Source organism: Tachysurus vachellii, chromosome 8 (assembly GCF_030014155.1).
Source record: "Tachysurus vachellii isolate PV-2020 chromosome 8, HZAU_Pvac_v1, whole genome shotgun sequence".
NCBI lineage: Eukaryota > Metazoa > Chordata > Actinopteri > Siluriformes > Bagridae > Tachysurus > Tachysurus vachellii.
Window position 1 is genome coordinate 6962125 of NC_083467.1, and position 16119 is coordinate 6978243.

Sequence of the window (16119 nt, forward strand, 5' to 3'; positions counted from 1 at the left end):
CCCATCTGAATAGAGATGCAATCAAAACTCTGTGGTACAGAACAAAGGGTTCTACTAAATTTACTTCCTTTTTTTAGGACTGTCCAGTGTTATCTGCAAAGGGCCAATGTGGGTAGAGGTGGGTTCATTCCAATCTAGGAAAAGCCATACCCGAGCCTAGATTTTTAACAAGTTAATCTTGGATTTTAGTAGACTCAGGTGTGGCATCTGCTTGGTTGGGATGAAAACATGCACCCACACCAGACCATTCTTGAAATGTCTGGACACCACTGTCCTAGGTCAAAAGATGACTGTGCCATTGTAACTGAACCTGTGGGTTCCTTCAGTCATAAATGCACAAGAAAGTAACCAGGTGATTCAGCTTCCCTACAGTTCATAGAACCACAGTCACACAGTTCCATGTGTGGTGTATGTGTGTGGTGTGTGGTGTGTGTGTGTGTGTGTGTGTGTGGGAGTATGTGTACGTCTGGGATTGTCATATCCCAGCTGTGAGAATTCCTCCCTGATGATCTGAGAAGTCTTACCATTCCTGTGGTGTGCCAAGGAGGTTTCTGTAAAATCCCAAGCAGTCAGAGTCTACATATATATATATATATATATATATATATATATATATATATATATATATATATATATATATATATATATACGTAATGACAATATACGAACATTATACGGACAATATACGTAATACGTAATGACTATGTATATATATATATATATATATATATATATATATATATATATATATATATATATATATATATATATATATATGACATCACATTTAAACTCTGCTTTGCGCTGTAGAAGCATGTTTTGCTTTTCAGTCACTCTAATTTGGATCAGAATATAAATGGAAAGATAATTCAATGCAATGTGCAATGCTTACCTTACATTTAAGTGGTTACTAAAAAAATAAAAAAAATAATGCATGTATGGATAATGTAACTGTTCATATTACCTGCTTACTACTGCAGCATTGACTAATTTCTAATTTCATTGACTAATTTCATTGACTAATAGCAGCATTGATTAAATTCTTCTTTTGTAAAAGCAGGCCATGTTTTATTTTGTTTTAGCATGTATTAATTTGTTTCATAATCTTTGTTAGATTATAATGGATTCCTGTTTATCTGGAGATTCTTAGTTCTTTATGCCCTAATCATCAGACCATAGTCTGATCTGAACACCACTACCATTGTTCCAGATCACAGATATTTTGTCTTGGTTGACTTTTTGAATATAATGAAATGTTTCTCTGTAGCCCCAGGTGTCTTCTTTCCTGTAACCCTTAAAGAAAGATAAAGATTTTGTATGGCGCTCAGACATATTGCCAAATATTTACTAAATACAAAACTACTTTCAGTCCTATCAGTTATATTTTAGTATATAAAAATTACTCTATGGAAGTAGTTTCATAAAAATTCTTGAAATTAAATACTTGCAGAGCCACTTTACTTATTTAAGGCTCTGTAAACCTTTCTTAAGACTTTGGCGCCATCTAGTGGAAATAACAGGATTTTTAAAATCCTCATAGAACCACAGTCACAAAATCTATATATATATATATATATATATATATATATATATATATATATATATATATATATATATAAAACAAAGAACTGTGTATTAAGTTTGTCAACACATCAACACATACGAACAAATCAAGTCTTTCGTTCTCAGAAATGCACTAACAATGGATTATAATTTCACCAATAAAGACTTGAAATTCTACAATTTCTTTCGTACTTGTATGACTCAAAATCTATAACCCTAAAGAGGCGGCGTTCCGTCCATGAAATGTAAAAAACGCCTGTATTTAGTAGAAGCACGTGGCGCTCGAGACCGATTTGGAACGTACCATTTTAATTTTTTTATTTTTTTTGGAGGGGGTCACAGCGAGAAGGTTTTGTGTAAAAAAAAATCGTGTCCGTAGATCAGACATGATATTAAGAATATAGCATTTTTTTTGTCCACTGAAAGCATTACGTCTAACGACTTTTATTTACAGGAGCACTAACTATGTGATGGAAAAGACTTCTGTGGTTGTTGATTCCCCCCCTGTAGCTCTTAGTGGAGAAACAAACGAGTGGCGCCATTTCTGTGAAGCTCTTCATCTCTTAGGTATATAAACAAAGTACAAACTCCTGCAAATGACAACCAAAAAGAAGCGTTCGGCACACACTAGTAATGACAGCTGGGTTGTCATCGCTGCAGGTATGACAAATAAACCAAATAATATAGAAATATATACATTTTGTTATGAAGTTTGGTGTGCTAATGCTAAAGCTCTCTAACGGCTATTATCACTGGTGCTAATTCTACTCTCATCCTTAGCAACCGGCTATTTCCTAAAATGTCGACCTTCACTGTGTTATTATTGAGTTATACTGTTTTCTTTAGCAGTAGTTCTAAAGCCCCGAGCCATATATTGATGCCGTGTACGTTCAAACAGTGAGCATTTAAGGTGGAGATGATGATGATGATGATGATTAATGGGACACAAACAGTATTAGTAACAATAAACATACAGCACTTATTAATGGGATTAGGGTTAAAAGATGAAGAGTAGATACTGTTTGACCAACTGAATCGGTTTGTGTGTTTAATATAAAGTGAAAGCTTTTAAAGAGAAAAGCAACCTAAAACACATCAAACATGTTTCGGTTGAAATGTATGGTCAGAAGTATGTGGACACCTGAACATCAATTTACAGCATTTAGCAGACAGCTTTATATACAGAGCGACTTACGTTTTATACATCAGGGCAATTGAGGGTTAAGGGCCATGCTCAGGGGCCCAGCAGTGGTGGCCTGGTGGACATGGGAATCAAACTCACAACCTCCAAATTGGTAGTCCAGCACCTTAACCAATAGGCTACAACCTCCCTACATCCCACTTCCAAACTGTAGCATTACAGTTTCTTTTAATGGTACTAATGGAACTAAAGGGGCTCAAGAGATGTTTCATCATGGCATTGCTTCTGCGAATATAGAAAGGTCCGTGAAGATGCCAAGGTTGATGATTGACCAACTTGCAGATTGAAGGTTTAAAAAGTCAGTTTTGTTACAAAATAAATGTTGGACAAAACTCAAGATCGCATGTTTGTTATGACTGTGCATGTGGTTCATGGCAGTGAAAAGTTTCTAAGATACTTGCCGTTACACAGGTGATATAGTTTTACCTACCTTAAATTTTGATTTACTGATTTGGTTGCTATATGTTTGGCAGCAGTCCTGATTTAATATTCTTCTTTTTCTTGTCTTTTATTTTTCTGTTGCCTGTATCTTACTCAGTGCATGTCAACATGTTATATTGTCCTGAACAGATTCTGCCCTGGACAAGACAAAGCTACATGATGGTGACCCAACATTCATCAGACTCAGGAATCCAGCTACAGGTTAGCAAAGTCTTAACAAAATCTTGTTACTGTATTACTCATGGTGACCGTCTTGCTAGATCGGGTTTCCAACTTCAGTCCTGTGGAGTCATTTGTTTTAAGTTTTTTTTTTTTTTTTTTTTTTTTTTTTTTTTTTTTTTTTTTTTTTTAACTCCACATGATCTATGTGACTAATAGCCCTCTAATCTGTACAATAGGTGCTGCTTCCCAATACCTGTTCAGCTGTGGATATGTGCGGCTGTATGAGGTGAAGGTATTTGTTGAAGATTTCCACTCCTGGTTTATTGACCAAACAGTCCAAAGAGGTAAGAATGTATAGTTTGATTTGTTTGATTATGAATGAATTTGATCAAATGCTGTAACAAAGGGAATTTTATGAATCGGAAGTGTTAAGTCATAAAGCAGAGGCTAAGTCTAGAAATAATGTAATGCATGTGTTGCCAAGATCATGCATAGTACATTTATTCAAGCGCCATGATTTCTCATTCTGCGTCTGGGCTATCTGAACACTCATTTTTCTTATATACACAATCAGAACATGTAATCACTATGATTTGCAAACAAAGCTGTATTAAATATTGTATTCTGACATTTATTTATTAGGAGTTTTTCTTTGCAGTAGAAGAGCTCAGATATTAAAAAAATTACACTTATATAAACAATTGTACCTGTAGCTTTTTACACTCTATACAGTATGTAATTAAATCATTGACATGTGAAGGGCTTGTTTTGATTCACATCAACTACATTTGACTTGTACATGTTTAGTGTGTGAACGCATAGAATTCATGTTTTTTAGATGGCAGGCTGCTGTATGTGACTCCTATGGATCCACTGTTCTTGCTGTTGCCGTACCTGCAGAGCAGTGCAATGGAGGTAAACCAGTTCAGAGTCATTATAAAAAATAGTACTGTTGAACATTATGGAATAATGTGTTGATTTTGATAAAAGCCCAAAATTTTAGGGATAAAGCATGCTATAAATTAAATTATATAGTGAATGCGTGTGATGCTGTAACTACTCTAATAATGTTTTATTCCATTACAGCAACAATGCTACAACAGGTACAGACTGGTATTTATTAAGGGACATTTTATCTGTCATGCTACTGATAAACTGCAAATCTGCAGACGGAAATCTTAAATGAACAGCTTTCATCTTTAAGTGTTAGATTCTGATATGGAGTCTCCTTTTGCTAAATGTTAAATGAACATTCTTCTTAAAGTGAAACCGGAGCAGCAATCGTCTTTCTCTGCTTGTTAAACAACTTTTAAATTATTCGGGCATCCATCAAAAAAGTACCAGCGGTGTGATGTGGGTATAAGTATATGACATGCTCTATATTTAGTGTATTATATAGTAATGCACTATTTAGTTGAATTATTTGCTGCTACTTAAAATGTGCTATTGTTGTTTAATGCGTGTGTTATCCATGTGCACATGCGTACAATTTTATATAAATATTATGATTGTTTTTATACAAAAACAACAATTGCTTATGAGGCAGTAAGTTCTGGGATTGTAATGCTTCCACAGGGGAAGTTTCAGCCACTGCAGCAGATGGTCATGGATGAGGAATACCCAGGGTGCACGAAATTGCTAAACTGCACACAGGCTCTGGACACACTTCATCATGTGGCAGATGAGAAAGGTTTGTATGTGTAAATGCGCACGCAACACTAACAACATTAGTGTTAACGGTATGTTAAGTGCTGATTGTGTTTTCTGTTGTAGTGGTGGGCAGTCAGAAATTCCACAGATATAGCCAAGAGAAGACCATGGACTGGCTGAAGAAAAAGGTGTGTGTGTATATATACATACAGCTGCATTTGATAGGGATGTTACTGGAACAAATTTTGTCTGCGATGGTAGCTACGCAAACCATACACTTAATACAGGATTCTGCAACCTTCAACATCAGAAGAGGTAAATGTTTGCCACTTTCCCACCAATTAAAAGCCCCAAAACCCATTTCACCCCTAAAAGGAAGATAACATGGTATATAAAGTTTTGTATCTGGTTATGCTATATCTAAAAGGGAGTTTGTTGCTTTTATGAAATTCTAGGACTGCAAAAAAGAAAACTATTGACATTTTATTGCTATTTGTGACAAAGGAAAAAGCAAACACCAAACTCCTATCAACACTAGAAAAAAACACTGGCACATGTAGGGTTACTTTCAAACAAAATTCATAACGCAGGTATGCATTTGTGATGTTCACTTATTTGTGAAAAAAATAAAATAAAAAACAGCCAACTTTAAAATATAATGAAATATATGGCAGCAGAGTGTTAAAAAAAACAAACATATAAACAGCTGATTTTTATGTTTAATTATGACTAAAGGTTATTGCAGTGTTCACTCATAGTCTTTTCTGTCATGTACAGCAATCAGTTGTCAAGACCCAATAAAAAACACAACTACATCAGTTCAGGGTGCATTAGATATTTGAAATATAATAACAGATTAAACGATAACCAGGAAGAGTGGTTGATTTTTATAGACTTAATCCACTTCTTGAAAGTATGTTTGCATTGCTCAACTTTCTGCAGCAGTTGTGAAATTGCTCCAGCTTTCTACTTTTCTGCAAATGCTGTGTTTGTTCTGGAAATGTCTTTCTATATTAGATTTAAAAAAAAAAAATTATTCGTTATTTCTCACCACATATCAAGCATACAGGTAAACTAGCATTGTCAGCAGCGAGGGCAAATGATTCTGTCCATGAAGCATTAAATTCTCTACATTTATCTAATTATTTTTCAAAGCCAAAGGGAGCCACTGCAGAGGGATGAAATAGCCGTGGGTTGTCGACCCCTGACTCGATGGAACGAATATTAACCTTTGTACCATTAAATAACTCCCAACAAATATAGAAGAGACTTGTAACAGTGATATTTATTAACTTTAACATTTATCAAACTAAAAACAGTATACGAGCGGAAAAGAGATGAATGGGAAACTGAGAGGTTTTATGATTAGCCGTACTTTAACTTGTACTTTGTCTACTGCTGCTAGCAGAAACAGCAAAATTGAAACACTCTACACTAGTAATATAAGAGGGCAACGAATTTTACTGGTCCATAATATCCGTGTAGGTGCTGACCCCTAAATTTCATATGGAACAAAACACTGCTATAAATTTTATTTTATTTTTTATTAAATTTGTCATATTTTATTCTTTCAGGTTTTGAACACAGTGAGTGCACTTAAAAAAAGCAACATTTCTGTGGGTGGAGGCGTGAAGTCTACGACTTATGTGCGAGTTAAACAGGAGACAGATGTGACTGAAGGCAAGTCAGATGGAGTGAAAACTGTGCTTGTACTGAATTATTTGTGTGTGTGTGGTGAATAGTGATGATATTGAGATATTTTTGCAGACGATTATTTGCGTTATGCTCATGGACTTATCTCAGAATATATCAGTGAAGAGCTGAGCAAAGATCTGCAAAAACATCTTCAGTAAGTACACACACACACTACGTATCTTCCTGAATAGAGGTCCAATGTAACCTGAGAGTAAATTATTAACATTAGTAGGCTAGCTATTATGGATGGAATTCATTTAGCACAACAGATGTATTTTATCTACGTACTGAACTTACTTTATCTAAAGAATTATGATACTTCGTGATGGTAATGGCCAGAAGGCCCAATTCTACATAGACATTAATCTACATAGATTAAATGTATAGTGCTTATCCAATGGATACTTGCATTACTATATACTGTGCTTGTCATTATGTTTTTCTTAATGTTACAATTCTTTTAGCATTTCCATTTACTATACACCATACTTACTCCATTCAAAAGGTTACCTGAAATATCCAGCCCTAAAGAAGTGGAGCCTCCTTCGAAGGTAACCAAGATGGACTTCTGCAACAGCCAGAGTTGCATTCTTCTTTCTTTTTTCTTGTTACTTCTATGCTCGGTTTAGTAATTGTTCATCTAAAATGATGGCATGCTTTAACACACCCCAGCCAAATGTAACACAATGGGTTAAGGTGCTGTTTGTTTCTGCTGTTACTTGCTATAAAATATTTGCTATACAGCAAATCAGCTCTTCCTAATGCTTGGCTGGTGTATTCTTCTTAATTAGATTTAATGTGTGGGATCTCAAAGTCTGATATGACATTAAGAATTTTTTTTTGTTCTTCAAATTGAATTAAAAAATTCCAGAAAAAAAAGAATTATTTCTAGGTCACTAGAACACTATAGGGCACTAAATGTAAATATATTTTTGATACTGGTTTGTTTATTTATTTATTTTTTTAATTTTATAATATCCTTCTTTCTTCTGAGAAGGCTGTGGATTTTCCCATTTATTCACAAGAGCATTAGTGAGTTTGGACATGCAGTGGGAGTTCCAGTTCATCCCAAAGATGTTCAGTTAGTTTCAGGTCAGGACACGAGTGATTTGATATCTTCCACTCCTAGCTTGTTAAACCATGTCTTTACTTCACTTTCACTTCACAGGAACATTGTGATGCTGGAAGAGGTTTGGGCCCTTTAGTTTCAGTGAAGGAAAATTGTAATCTAAAGACAAATACAAGACATACAAAGTTGAAAGCACACAACTGTGGCATCAGTTTACTGGAAGGAACACGTTTCTCCACATAATTTTGGCCTTAGTTTAGCTTAATATAGTGTAGCTTGACATGATGTGTTGCTCTAACAATGCAGATTTGACAACAGTCAGTGGAAACATAGTCTGGAAATCATTGTTATTCAATCCTATAAGAACGGGAAGTGCTTGTTTGTGTTCTATTCTGTTTAAAAAAGATGTAGTAGCAAATCTTAGATGCTTTGTTTACTAGATGATAAACAGGTATGTAGTTAACATTGAATTTCAGACATTCTGCCTTATCGCATAAGCAGCGGATAGAAAAGATGTGGTGATTGTGTGGTTGCTGTCTTTTATTGAACAGAAAAGGAAATTGTCAGATAAACCAGTGGAGGCAGGGGAGGACTACACCAAGTTCAACAGTGCTGACTTCACCCGAAAAGTGAGTGAAAACATGAACCCAAGCATAACTGGCTTTTGACTTTTTGCCTTTCATTAGCCTGTCTGTAGCAACTGTCTACTGTTCTGGCCTTTGAAAGAGGTGTGGCTTTTTGTTCACCCTGTATATTCTGAGCACTGTGTGTGTGTGCGTGCACGAGCATGTGTGAGACTGTGTGTGTTCATGCGTGAGTGAGAGTGTGGAAAGTAAATTAATGTTAATGTTTTTTTTCATAGCCTCCTAAGAAGATGACAGCTGCTCAGAAAACACTTGCTAAAGTGGACAAAACTGGCATGAAGAGCATGTCTTCATTCTTTAGTCCTAAAGTCAAGCAGGAGAAGTGAATGTGTGTTTGTGTCTACAGTATATGATACTGCATATGTGTATATTTTTGTTAATAAAGTAAAAAAAAATTACATGTGCTGTGTTACATTTATTCATTATGTACTTATCAGTGTACATTTTAAGTGTCCATGAACTCATGGCAAAGCCTTTGTTGGTCATTGCTTTTTTTTTTTCTTTTCAACCATACCCTTTTATTTCCCTTTTTTCTGTGCCCCACTTGCCTTTTTCAGTGTATGTTATTATTTAAGCACTATGGCACATTACCTTTGTGTTGTCATTTGAGTATTTGGTCCTACAATGTCTTTTAGTAAAGTTTACCAAAATTTCTTGATTACTTGTTTGTGATTATAGTGAATTATCATGAATTTGTGATTATAGATGATTGGATGCATGTGAAGATTAGGAAAACTAGTTCAACTACACTTTAGTTAAATGGTTACAGGTAAAGAGACAAACCTCATGACTAAGTATGTTAATGATGCTTAATGATCAATAATAGACACCAAAGCCTTTATTTAAAACTACAGCATTACTTACTGAATTATTTGTTTATTCTTTTTTTTGTGTTAAACAGCCAGCCATGTGCTTCTTAATATGAAAGTTTCATGGTCTGTTTAGCTTCCTCTTTCTAGAGAAAAGGAAAGTACATGTTCCTCATATGGACTTATTTAAAACAAATAAAAGTTGAACCAGAAAACTAATTTTATAAATAATATTTGTAAATAACAGGACTTTTGGTATATGTTTAAACATGATTTTTAGCATAAATTTAAATTTCCTTTCATGTACTTTATAAAAAACAAGTTCTAGAATATAAAAGGCACTTTTAAAACCTGAAGCATGTTTAATTTGAACATGCAGCTTTTAGTCACTTGATCATTTGCACTGCATTTTGAAATTTTATACATTTGTTTTCCAAACCCGCGTAGCAGTTTATTAATGTTATAAAGGATCAGTGCCTGGGCAGCTGAGTGATTTAATCTGATCTCCTGCAGACAAATCTCTAATTGAAGTTTGTTGAGTTGAAGAGAGTCTTATTACTTGGGCTGGGTGACTCTTTGCACAGTTTTTTTTTTTTCATCTATAGTCACTTGGACATGCCTTGCTGCAGTTGAAAACCCTTGAAACGTAGACTCTGATCTGCCGTGGATTATTGATGAAGCCGGTCAGTGAGGGTGCTTCACTGCCCCAATATTACTTTACTATGCTCACATCCATGTTTCACAACACATGACTCAACAGCTCTGAGCATCATTGAAGGCTGTTCCTCCAATTGGATGTCTGTAAGCTTAATTATTCCAGCCTCCCCAGCTCCAGTGTTTATTATTTTCTGTGTTTGGATAGTGCCACTGATTGCACAAAATCCATTCATTCGATCATTTTAGGTGAGTCATGGATGCCACTATATGTATTTCATATAATGACTAACTATTAGTGGCTTTAGATGCATCATTAGACAAGGCATTGTAGAGTACCATTGTCAACGTTCCACTACAGAACACCTTCGACCTTTGTCTAAAACTCAACTGAAATCTATAAATGGCATATCCATTATAACGGTATGTCATCATAAATCAGCTGGGATCCTTGGCAGTCATTTTCAGTTAATGTTAATCTTTCTTCTTAAGTTTGGGTTTGAAGCGCAGGGTCTGCAAAGCACTTTCTACCACTTTGGGTAGGTGGATGGGGTTTCTCTGTAGCCGTCTCATGCTGCTTGTGGTCCCACTTGCTGCCTTTCTCCAAGCATTTTCATCTGATCCCAGCTCTGTCCACCTCAGCTGAGACTCGTCTGTGCATATCCGCCGAGGGTCTCGCAGCATCCAGTTAGAATGGAGGTTGTGCTGACTCGTACTGGTCGCCACTGTAGGGAGTCAATGAAGACATGATAAATGACGAACTAACTGAACAAAGTGAATTCATTCATTCATTCATTCATCTTCTACCGCTTATCCGAACTACCTCGGGTTACGGGAGCCTGTGCCTATCTCAGGTGTCATTGTGCATCAAGGCAGGATACACCCTGGACGGAGTGCCAACCCATCACAGGGCGCACACCCACACACTCATTCACTCACGCAATCACACACTAGGGACAATTTTCCAGAGATGCCAATCAACCTACCATGCATGCCTTTGGACCGGGGGAGGAAACCGGAGTACTCGGAGGAAACCCCTGAGGCACGGGGAGAACATGCAAACTCCACACACACAAGGTGGAGGCGGGAATCGAACCCCGACCCTGGAGGTGTGAGGCGAACGTGCTAACCACTAAGCCACCGTGCCCCCCTCAAAGTGAATTCAGTAAAAAGAAATTAATTAACTGTCTTAAATGTCCTTCTAAAATGTACTAATTTACATATTGATTCATGTCTTTGTTGTATACAGTTCAAACGGGACGTATTTTCACTGGTAGAATATAGAATATCAAATGTCAGATATTTTCTCAACGTACCAATAAAGTCAACATCTGCATGGCCATCATCCACATGTGGTTTTCTGGTACGCTCTGAGTCACAGCTGGCGATAACAGCATCAAAAAACTGCAGTGTGTCCTCCTCGCTGGGGATTGGTGGAGCAGATGGTTGTGGGATTTGCTTTATTTGGAAAAAGACATGGGCTCACATTCATTTCAGTAAGCTTATTATCAACCTCATTTATTAATAAGCTAATGAGCAATATATGCAGTGAGTCTTGGCTCTGTGTTTGAGTATAGAAATCTCAAAACTGGCTCTGTTTGACTGTAGTTGAGACCCATTGATTTAACGTATCCTAGGCATTAAATCTAAATAACACCAGTGGTTACATTGTTCATTTCATGGGAAGGGTAAATTGTACAATTTCGGTTAATTCTGCAGTGTATGTATATGTGCATTCCTACATTTAAGCGCTTCCTCATCATATGTACTTGGTTTATGACACAGCGTTATAGCCAATGTGACTGGTTTTGAAATGTAATGAATGGACTTTGAGAACAGACATCTCTTAAGTCACCAACTGTCATGTTTAGTGTTTCCCCTGCTCTAACACACTCACTAACTCATACAGGATTGTTAAGTAGCTGATTAGTTGGCTCAGGGAAACAATATCATGTGCATAACGGGTTACTCCACGACCAACAAGGGTTAGGAACCTGTCTTTTAAGTGCACTAATCTGAAGGAGTGAAAAGGGAAGACAGGCAGTTTAAGCCATGGACTTTTTGAAAACATTGCAATTTAACTTTAAGCAGCCAGGAACCACAATAAATTTCATGCACCCTCAGTACAGTTGTATGAATATTATTTTCTGTACTGTACCTGTGGAGGTTGTGGTGCAGGTTTCTTCTTGCTAGAGGATTGCTCTCTGCGTTCCCCAATCTTCAGGTCGTTGATGGTCTTGGTGTATCGCCGCCTGAGCGCAACCAGCTCCTGCAGATACTCCAGACAGTCCTGGTTTTGTGAGTAGAGCCACACGCGCTCCTCTCGGCTGTGGTAGTAATACAACGCAGTGCTGGACTGAATACTGACAGCGCTCGCGCTTCGTTTCAGCGTGGATTCCCTCTGCGCACGACTCCTCTCTCCAACCGCGAGCATGGAAGCGCTGCGCACGAGCTTCACCGTGCATGCACTGTGGTAGTCCTGTCTCGCGCTAGCGCCTCGGTTCGGCCGGAAAACCGAGTTGATTTTCTTTAACATCACAGCAAACACACTGTCATCAGATCAGAATAATCCAATTGATGCATCCCTTTAATCCCCTGGATTAACTTCACAGCCTACACGAAAGTACTCACAAGTCTGTAACGTGGATATAAAAATTGACATAACAGTCCTTGAATGCACATAGTAAACACACACACGGATTAAAAGGGCAAAACAACTCCCATTTTGTCCCGCGCTGTTGCTGAGTACCGTAGCCATGGCAACGGTAACTCTAACCCAAACTTTAATAATGAATCAGCGACACGCGTATTAGGCTACATACATATAATCAGGTGCAACAGACATTCATTACAGAGATTATTAACGTGCATTACGTCAGTGGGGGAAAACCCTAAGAGTGTCCATTTGGGCCTTAGATGCACTTGATCGAGGTTATATAAAAGACTAACATATAGCTTTTGAGTGGTTGTTCAGGTCTTTAATGAAACCAGGTCATGACTGTTTTTGTCTCCCTTGTAAAGTTTGTGTCATTATCATTATCATTCTCTGAGTGGGTTTTGTGTGTCAGAGGCTCTTCACATGCTCACAACCAGCAGGTGAGCGTGCAAGACAGGGTCGATATCCCATGAGAAAGATGATAATGTGTCAGGTCTGATCCTGCTATTCTATTCAAAATGATCAGAAATCTTGAAAAAGAATGCAATGCATTCTTAAACTAGATAAACCGCTGTACAATTTAGCACTGTGCAAAAGTCAGAGATAACCTATTTTATCTATGCACTGTCCACTTTATTGGGAATGCACGTACACTTGCACATTTATGGATTTATCTAATCAGCCAGTCATGTTGAAATGCAAAGAATCATGCAGATCTAGGTCAAGAGCTTTAGGTAATGTTCACATCAACATCAGAATGAAGGGGGTACCCTGTAACTGTGATTGCAGCATAGTTGTTGGTGTCAGTATTTCATCAATTGCTGATCTCCTGGGAAATTTTCACACAACAGTGTGCAGAGGGTCCGCAGGCTGAAAAACCTTTTGATGAGAGATAGCAGTGGTGAGTGAGTAGACAGGAATTCTGTAGTGGTGAGTAACTATTACAACCGTGGTGAGAAGAAAAGCAGGACACAAAACATAGAACCTTAGTTGTATAGATTACAACAGCAGACCACATCAGGTTCCACTCCTATCTGTCAAGAGCAGGAATATGAGGCTATCATGAGCACAAAATCTTGACAGTTGAAAACAGGAAAATATTTATTACTATAAAGAAATAGTACCAGAGATATTTATCTGCCACAATACTTCGTTCTTGTTTTTGTTTCTGCAGGTAAAACCGGACAGGCTCCATTATATGTTTTACCTGAAAATATTCTAATTTGTCATTGGTCCTTATGAAGAACTAAAGCTATGGTCTTGCAATCACACTTATTACAGTCAGAACATAACCACAAATGACGATACAGCTTCAGGTGCAAAATTGGGGAATATTTTCTGACTAAAATACTGAGAAACCTGGGTATTTTTTTCTGAGGAAACCGAAATTCAGGTCTTCCTCTTCTCACATAGACAGCTGTGCTACACATATATCTTTGTACAGGTACAAAAATTCTTAACTAATAGATTCCTCATGAAAATATCTTGATCCAAATCTTATTTAGTTTATTTATATCTGGACATCCCTGTAATACCCAAAGACTTGCTGATTCTTGTGATGCTAGATCACCACAGTTCATAACCACAAATTCAGTTTTGAGATTTTGTCATGGCTAGAAGTTACTTAATTTATACTGTATATGTCAAGATAAACATAAAACATGTATTCTATATATATATGTTTAAGCTATTAGAAGTCTAATGCTTGCACGATACACAATTTCCAAATCCATTAATGATTCTTTCACTTCCTTCTAATGATTCTTTCACTTCATGAGGCCTTGTATAAAACCTGCAGAGAGGGGATAATAGTTTCACTTTACCTCTCACACTGTCGCAGAATTAAGAAAGACGCACACTATAGTCATACACAGTATTACCTAACCTTGATCATCACGATAGTAGGTGAGATTGAATCTAATCTGATATTACAGGTATAAATTATTGTGTTACAGTTTTGTTATGATAGCTAATAATTCTTTTTGGATTTTCTGTGTGTGTGTGTGTGTGTGTGTGTGTGTACTGTTGAGTAGGTATGCTGTGTGAAAGTAGGTTGTGGCATATGATATTTTGTCCTGAATCTGAGTGTGTGGATCCTCCCACTTGCAACTCTGTCAATGCTCCTAAATCTCCTCCACTAACCAACAACCAGTCAACACAAATTCAAGTTCCAGTCCACTGCTCTCCCAGCAACTCTTCTCAAGAGCTCCGGTCCCAGCATGGCGATTCTCAGCATATTTCTGCCGCCCCGCTGGATTGCCGAAATCTATCTCCACATGTGGGCATCCCTGGCCGAGCACCATCTCCAGGAACAGAGGCTTTCCTAGTGCTCTCCAATTGCCACAGCATTTGCCAGCACTACAATGATCTGTACATTGCTGGTGGCCAGGTGTTACCGCTGAGCCCTGGTGTAGGCAATCCAGAAGGCAGTTCCTCAAAGGACCCACACCCTGGGCCCTTCCTGCTTTCCAGAGATGTTCCTCCCCCCTCCCTTCTGCCTCCTCTGCTTCCTGAATACAGGAGTTCCAGACGCTGGAGAGAGGGCAGTTTGCGCGAACGTCTATCTCTGCTGCAGGATGGTCGTCCACTTTCTAACTCTGAGCTGAATGGCTACCTGGAGCAGAAGTTGCTGGAGCTGTACACAGAGTACATGACTGAAGGCCCTATCATGGAGTCTGAGCTAGAGCAGATCACGTTACAGTTGAGCCGAGAGCACAACCTGGAAACGGGGCAGGTCAAAGACATACTTCTCAGCTGCCTGCTGAAAGTTACTAGCAGCCAGCAGTCCAGTGAGATCAGTACACCAATTCTGCAGATCTCCACTCAGACAAAGTGAAATGGACACAGAGAGCATGGAGAGGCAGAGAGGGAGAAACAGTGTTAGGAAGTTGTAGAGCTAGAAAGAGAAGAAATACGCAAAAACCTTTCAATCGTATACGTAGTGTGTAATATAGAAAAACAAAGTTAAAAAAAAGTTTCTGACGTTAAAAGACATGAAGATATTTACTCTGTAAGTCAGGATATTAATGTAAGATCACAGCAGTCTAATTTCAATCAACTGTTTATGATACTAATTTAGTTTTGCATAATTTTGCTGATCCTGCAATGTGGTGGACTGGAATCCTGGACTGGATGCAAATGAATGCATTTTGCTGAACTTCATAGACTTATAAATGCTTGTTAAAGTCACTTTTTTTCTCCAAACTGTCCTGGCATCACATCTGTATTAGTCCATGTTTATTATATACAGTTCTGATTCAATTTCCATTTACTACTTTTCTAGATTAAAATGCTTTACACTCTGATGCACTCTGTCTCTACTCATTTTTCCACACAATTTATTTATTAACACACTGACTTATGTAAAAAAAAAAAAGACTCAACCAAGATTTCATCTGCAAAACTAAAACTCATCTGTAAAACTCATAGATGATTCCTTATACTTATTACTTATGCTTCTGGCAAATAGTGTAGCATAATATTCTGGGATGAAGTAGAGGTAACCAAACAATAACCCGAACAATAAAAAAAACCAATGGGCTGAAAATCTCATTTTATCTGTTACTATATGGTTG

The 16119-nt window shown here is 37.5% G+C and overlaps 3 protein-coding genes across 3 annotated transcripts; 2 read left to right on the forward strand and 1 right to left on the reverse strand.

The window, feature by feature from the left end:
• The first annotated feature begins 2066 nt into the window (after positions 1-2066).
• Positions 2067-8823, forward strand: rnaseh2b (ribonuclease H2, subunit B). Its single transcript, XM_060875983.1, has 11 exons — positions 2067-2223; positions 3335-3406; positions 3604-3711; positions 4206-4282; positions 4943-5057; positions 5141-5205; positions 6592-6697; positions 6785-6866; positions 7218-7263; positions 8333-8410; positions 8644-8823. Exons 1-11 carry the CDS (start codon positions 2160-2162, stop codon positions 8749-8751), a joined length of 921 nt encoding a protein of 306 aa, XP_060731966.1. The 5' UTR covers positions 2067-2159; the 3' UTR covers positions 8752-8823.
• Positions 8824-9366: 543 nt separating this feature from the next.
• On the reverse strand, positions 9367-12605 carry LOC132850602 (uncharacterized protein C13orf42). Its single transcript, XM_060877243.1, has 3 exons — positions 12047-12605; positions 11205-11346; positions 9367-10613 (listed from the first exon to the last, which is right to left on the reverse strand). The coding sequence occupies exons 1-3, from the start codon at positions 12422-12424 to the stop codon at positions 10363-10365; spliced, it is 771 nt and encodes a 256-aa protein (XP_060733226.1). The 5' UTR covers positions 12425-12605; the 3' UTR covers positions 9367-10362.
• A 1770-nt stretch (positions 12606-14375) lies between these two features.
• On the forward strand, positions 14376-15756 carry LOC132849952 (TLR adapter interacting with SLC15A4 on the lysosome). The gene is made up of 2 exons (XM_060875984.1): positions 14376-14449; positions 14578-15756. The coding sequence occupies exon 2, from the start codon at positions 14580-14582 to the stop codon at positions 15378-15380; it is 801 nt and encodes a 266-aa protein (XP_060731967.1). The 5' UTR covers positions 14376-14449; positions 14578-14579; the 3' UTR covers positions 15381-15756.
• The last annotated feature ends 363 nt before the right edge of the window (positions 15757-16119 follow it).

Excerpts from the sequence above, each read along its gene's own strand:
- LOC132849952 (XM_060875984.1), top strand. The coding sequence starts at position 14,580 with ATGCTGTGTGAAAGTAGGTTGTGGCATATGATATTTTGTCCTGAATCT.
- LOC132850602 (XM_060877243.1), bottom strand. The coding sequence starts at position 12,424 with ATGTTAAAGAAAATCAACTCGGTTTTCCGGCCGAACCGAGGCGCTAGC. Across the intron at positions 11,347-12,046 it reads CTGCACCACAACCTCCACAG|CAAATCCCACAACCATCTGC; the intron begins GTACAGTACAGA and ends TTCCAAATAAAG. Across the intron at positions 10,614-11,204 it reads TGCAGATGTTGACTTTATTG|TGGCGACCAGTACGAGTCAG; the intron begins GTACGTTGAGAA and ends GACTCCCTACAG.
- rnaseh2b (XM_060875983.1), top strand. The coding sequence starts at position 2,160 with ATGACAACCAAAAAGAAGCGTTCGGCACACACTAGTAATGACAGCTGG. Across the intron at positions 4,283-4,942 it reads TGCAGAGCAGTGCAATGGAG|GGGAAGTTTCAGCCACTGCA; the intron begins GTAAACCAGTTC and ends ATGCTTCCACAG. Across the intron at positions 7,264-8,332 it reads AAGTGGAGCCTCCTTCGAAG|AAAAGGAAATTGTCAGATAA; the intron begins GTAACCAAGATG and ends TTTATTGAACAG.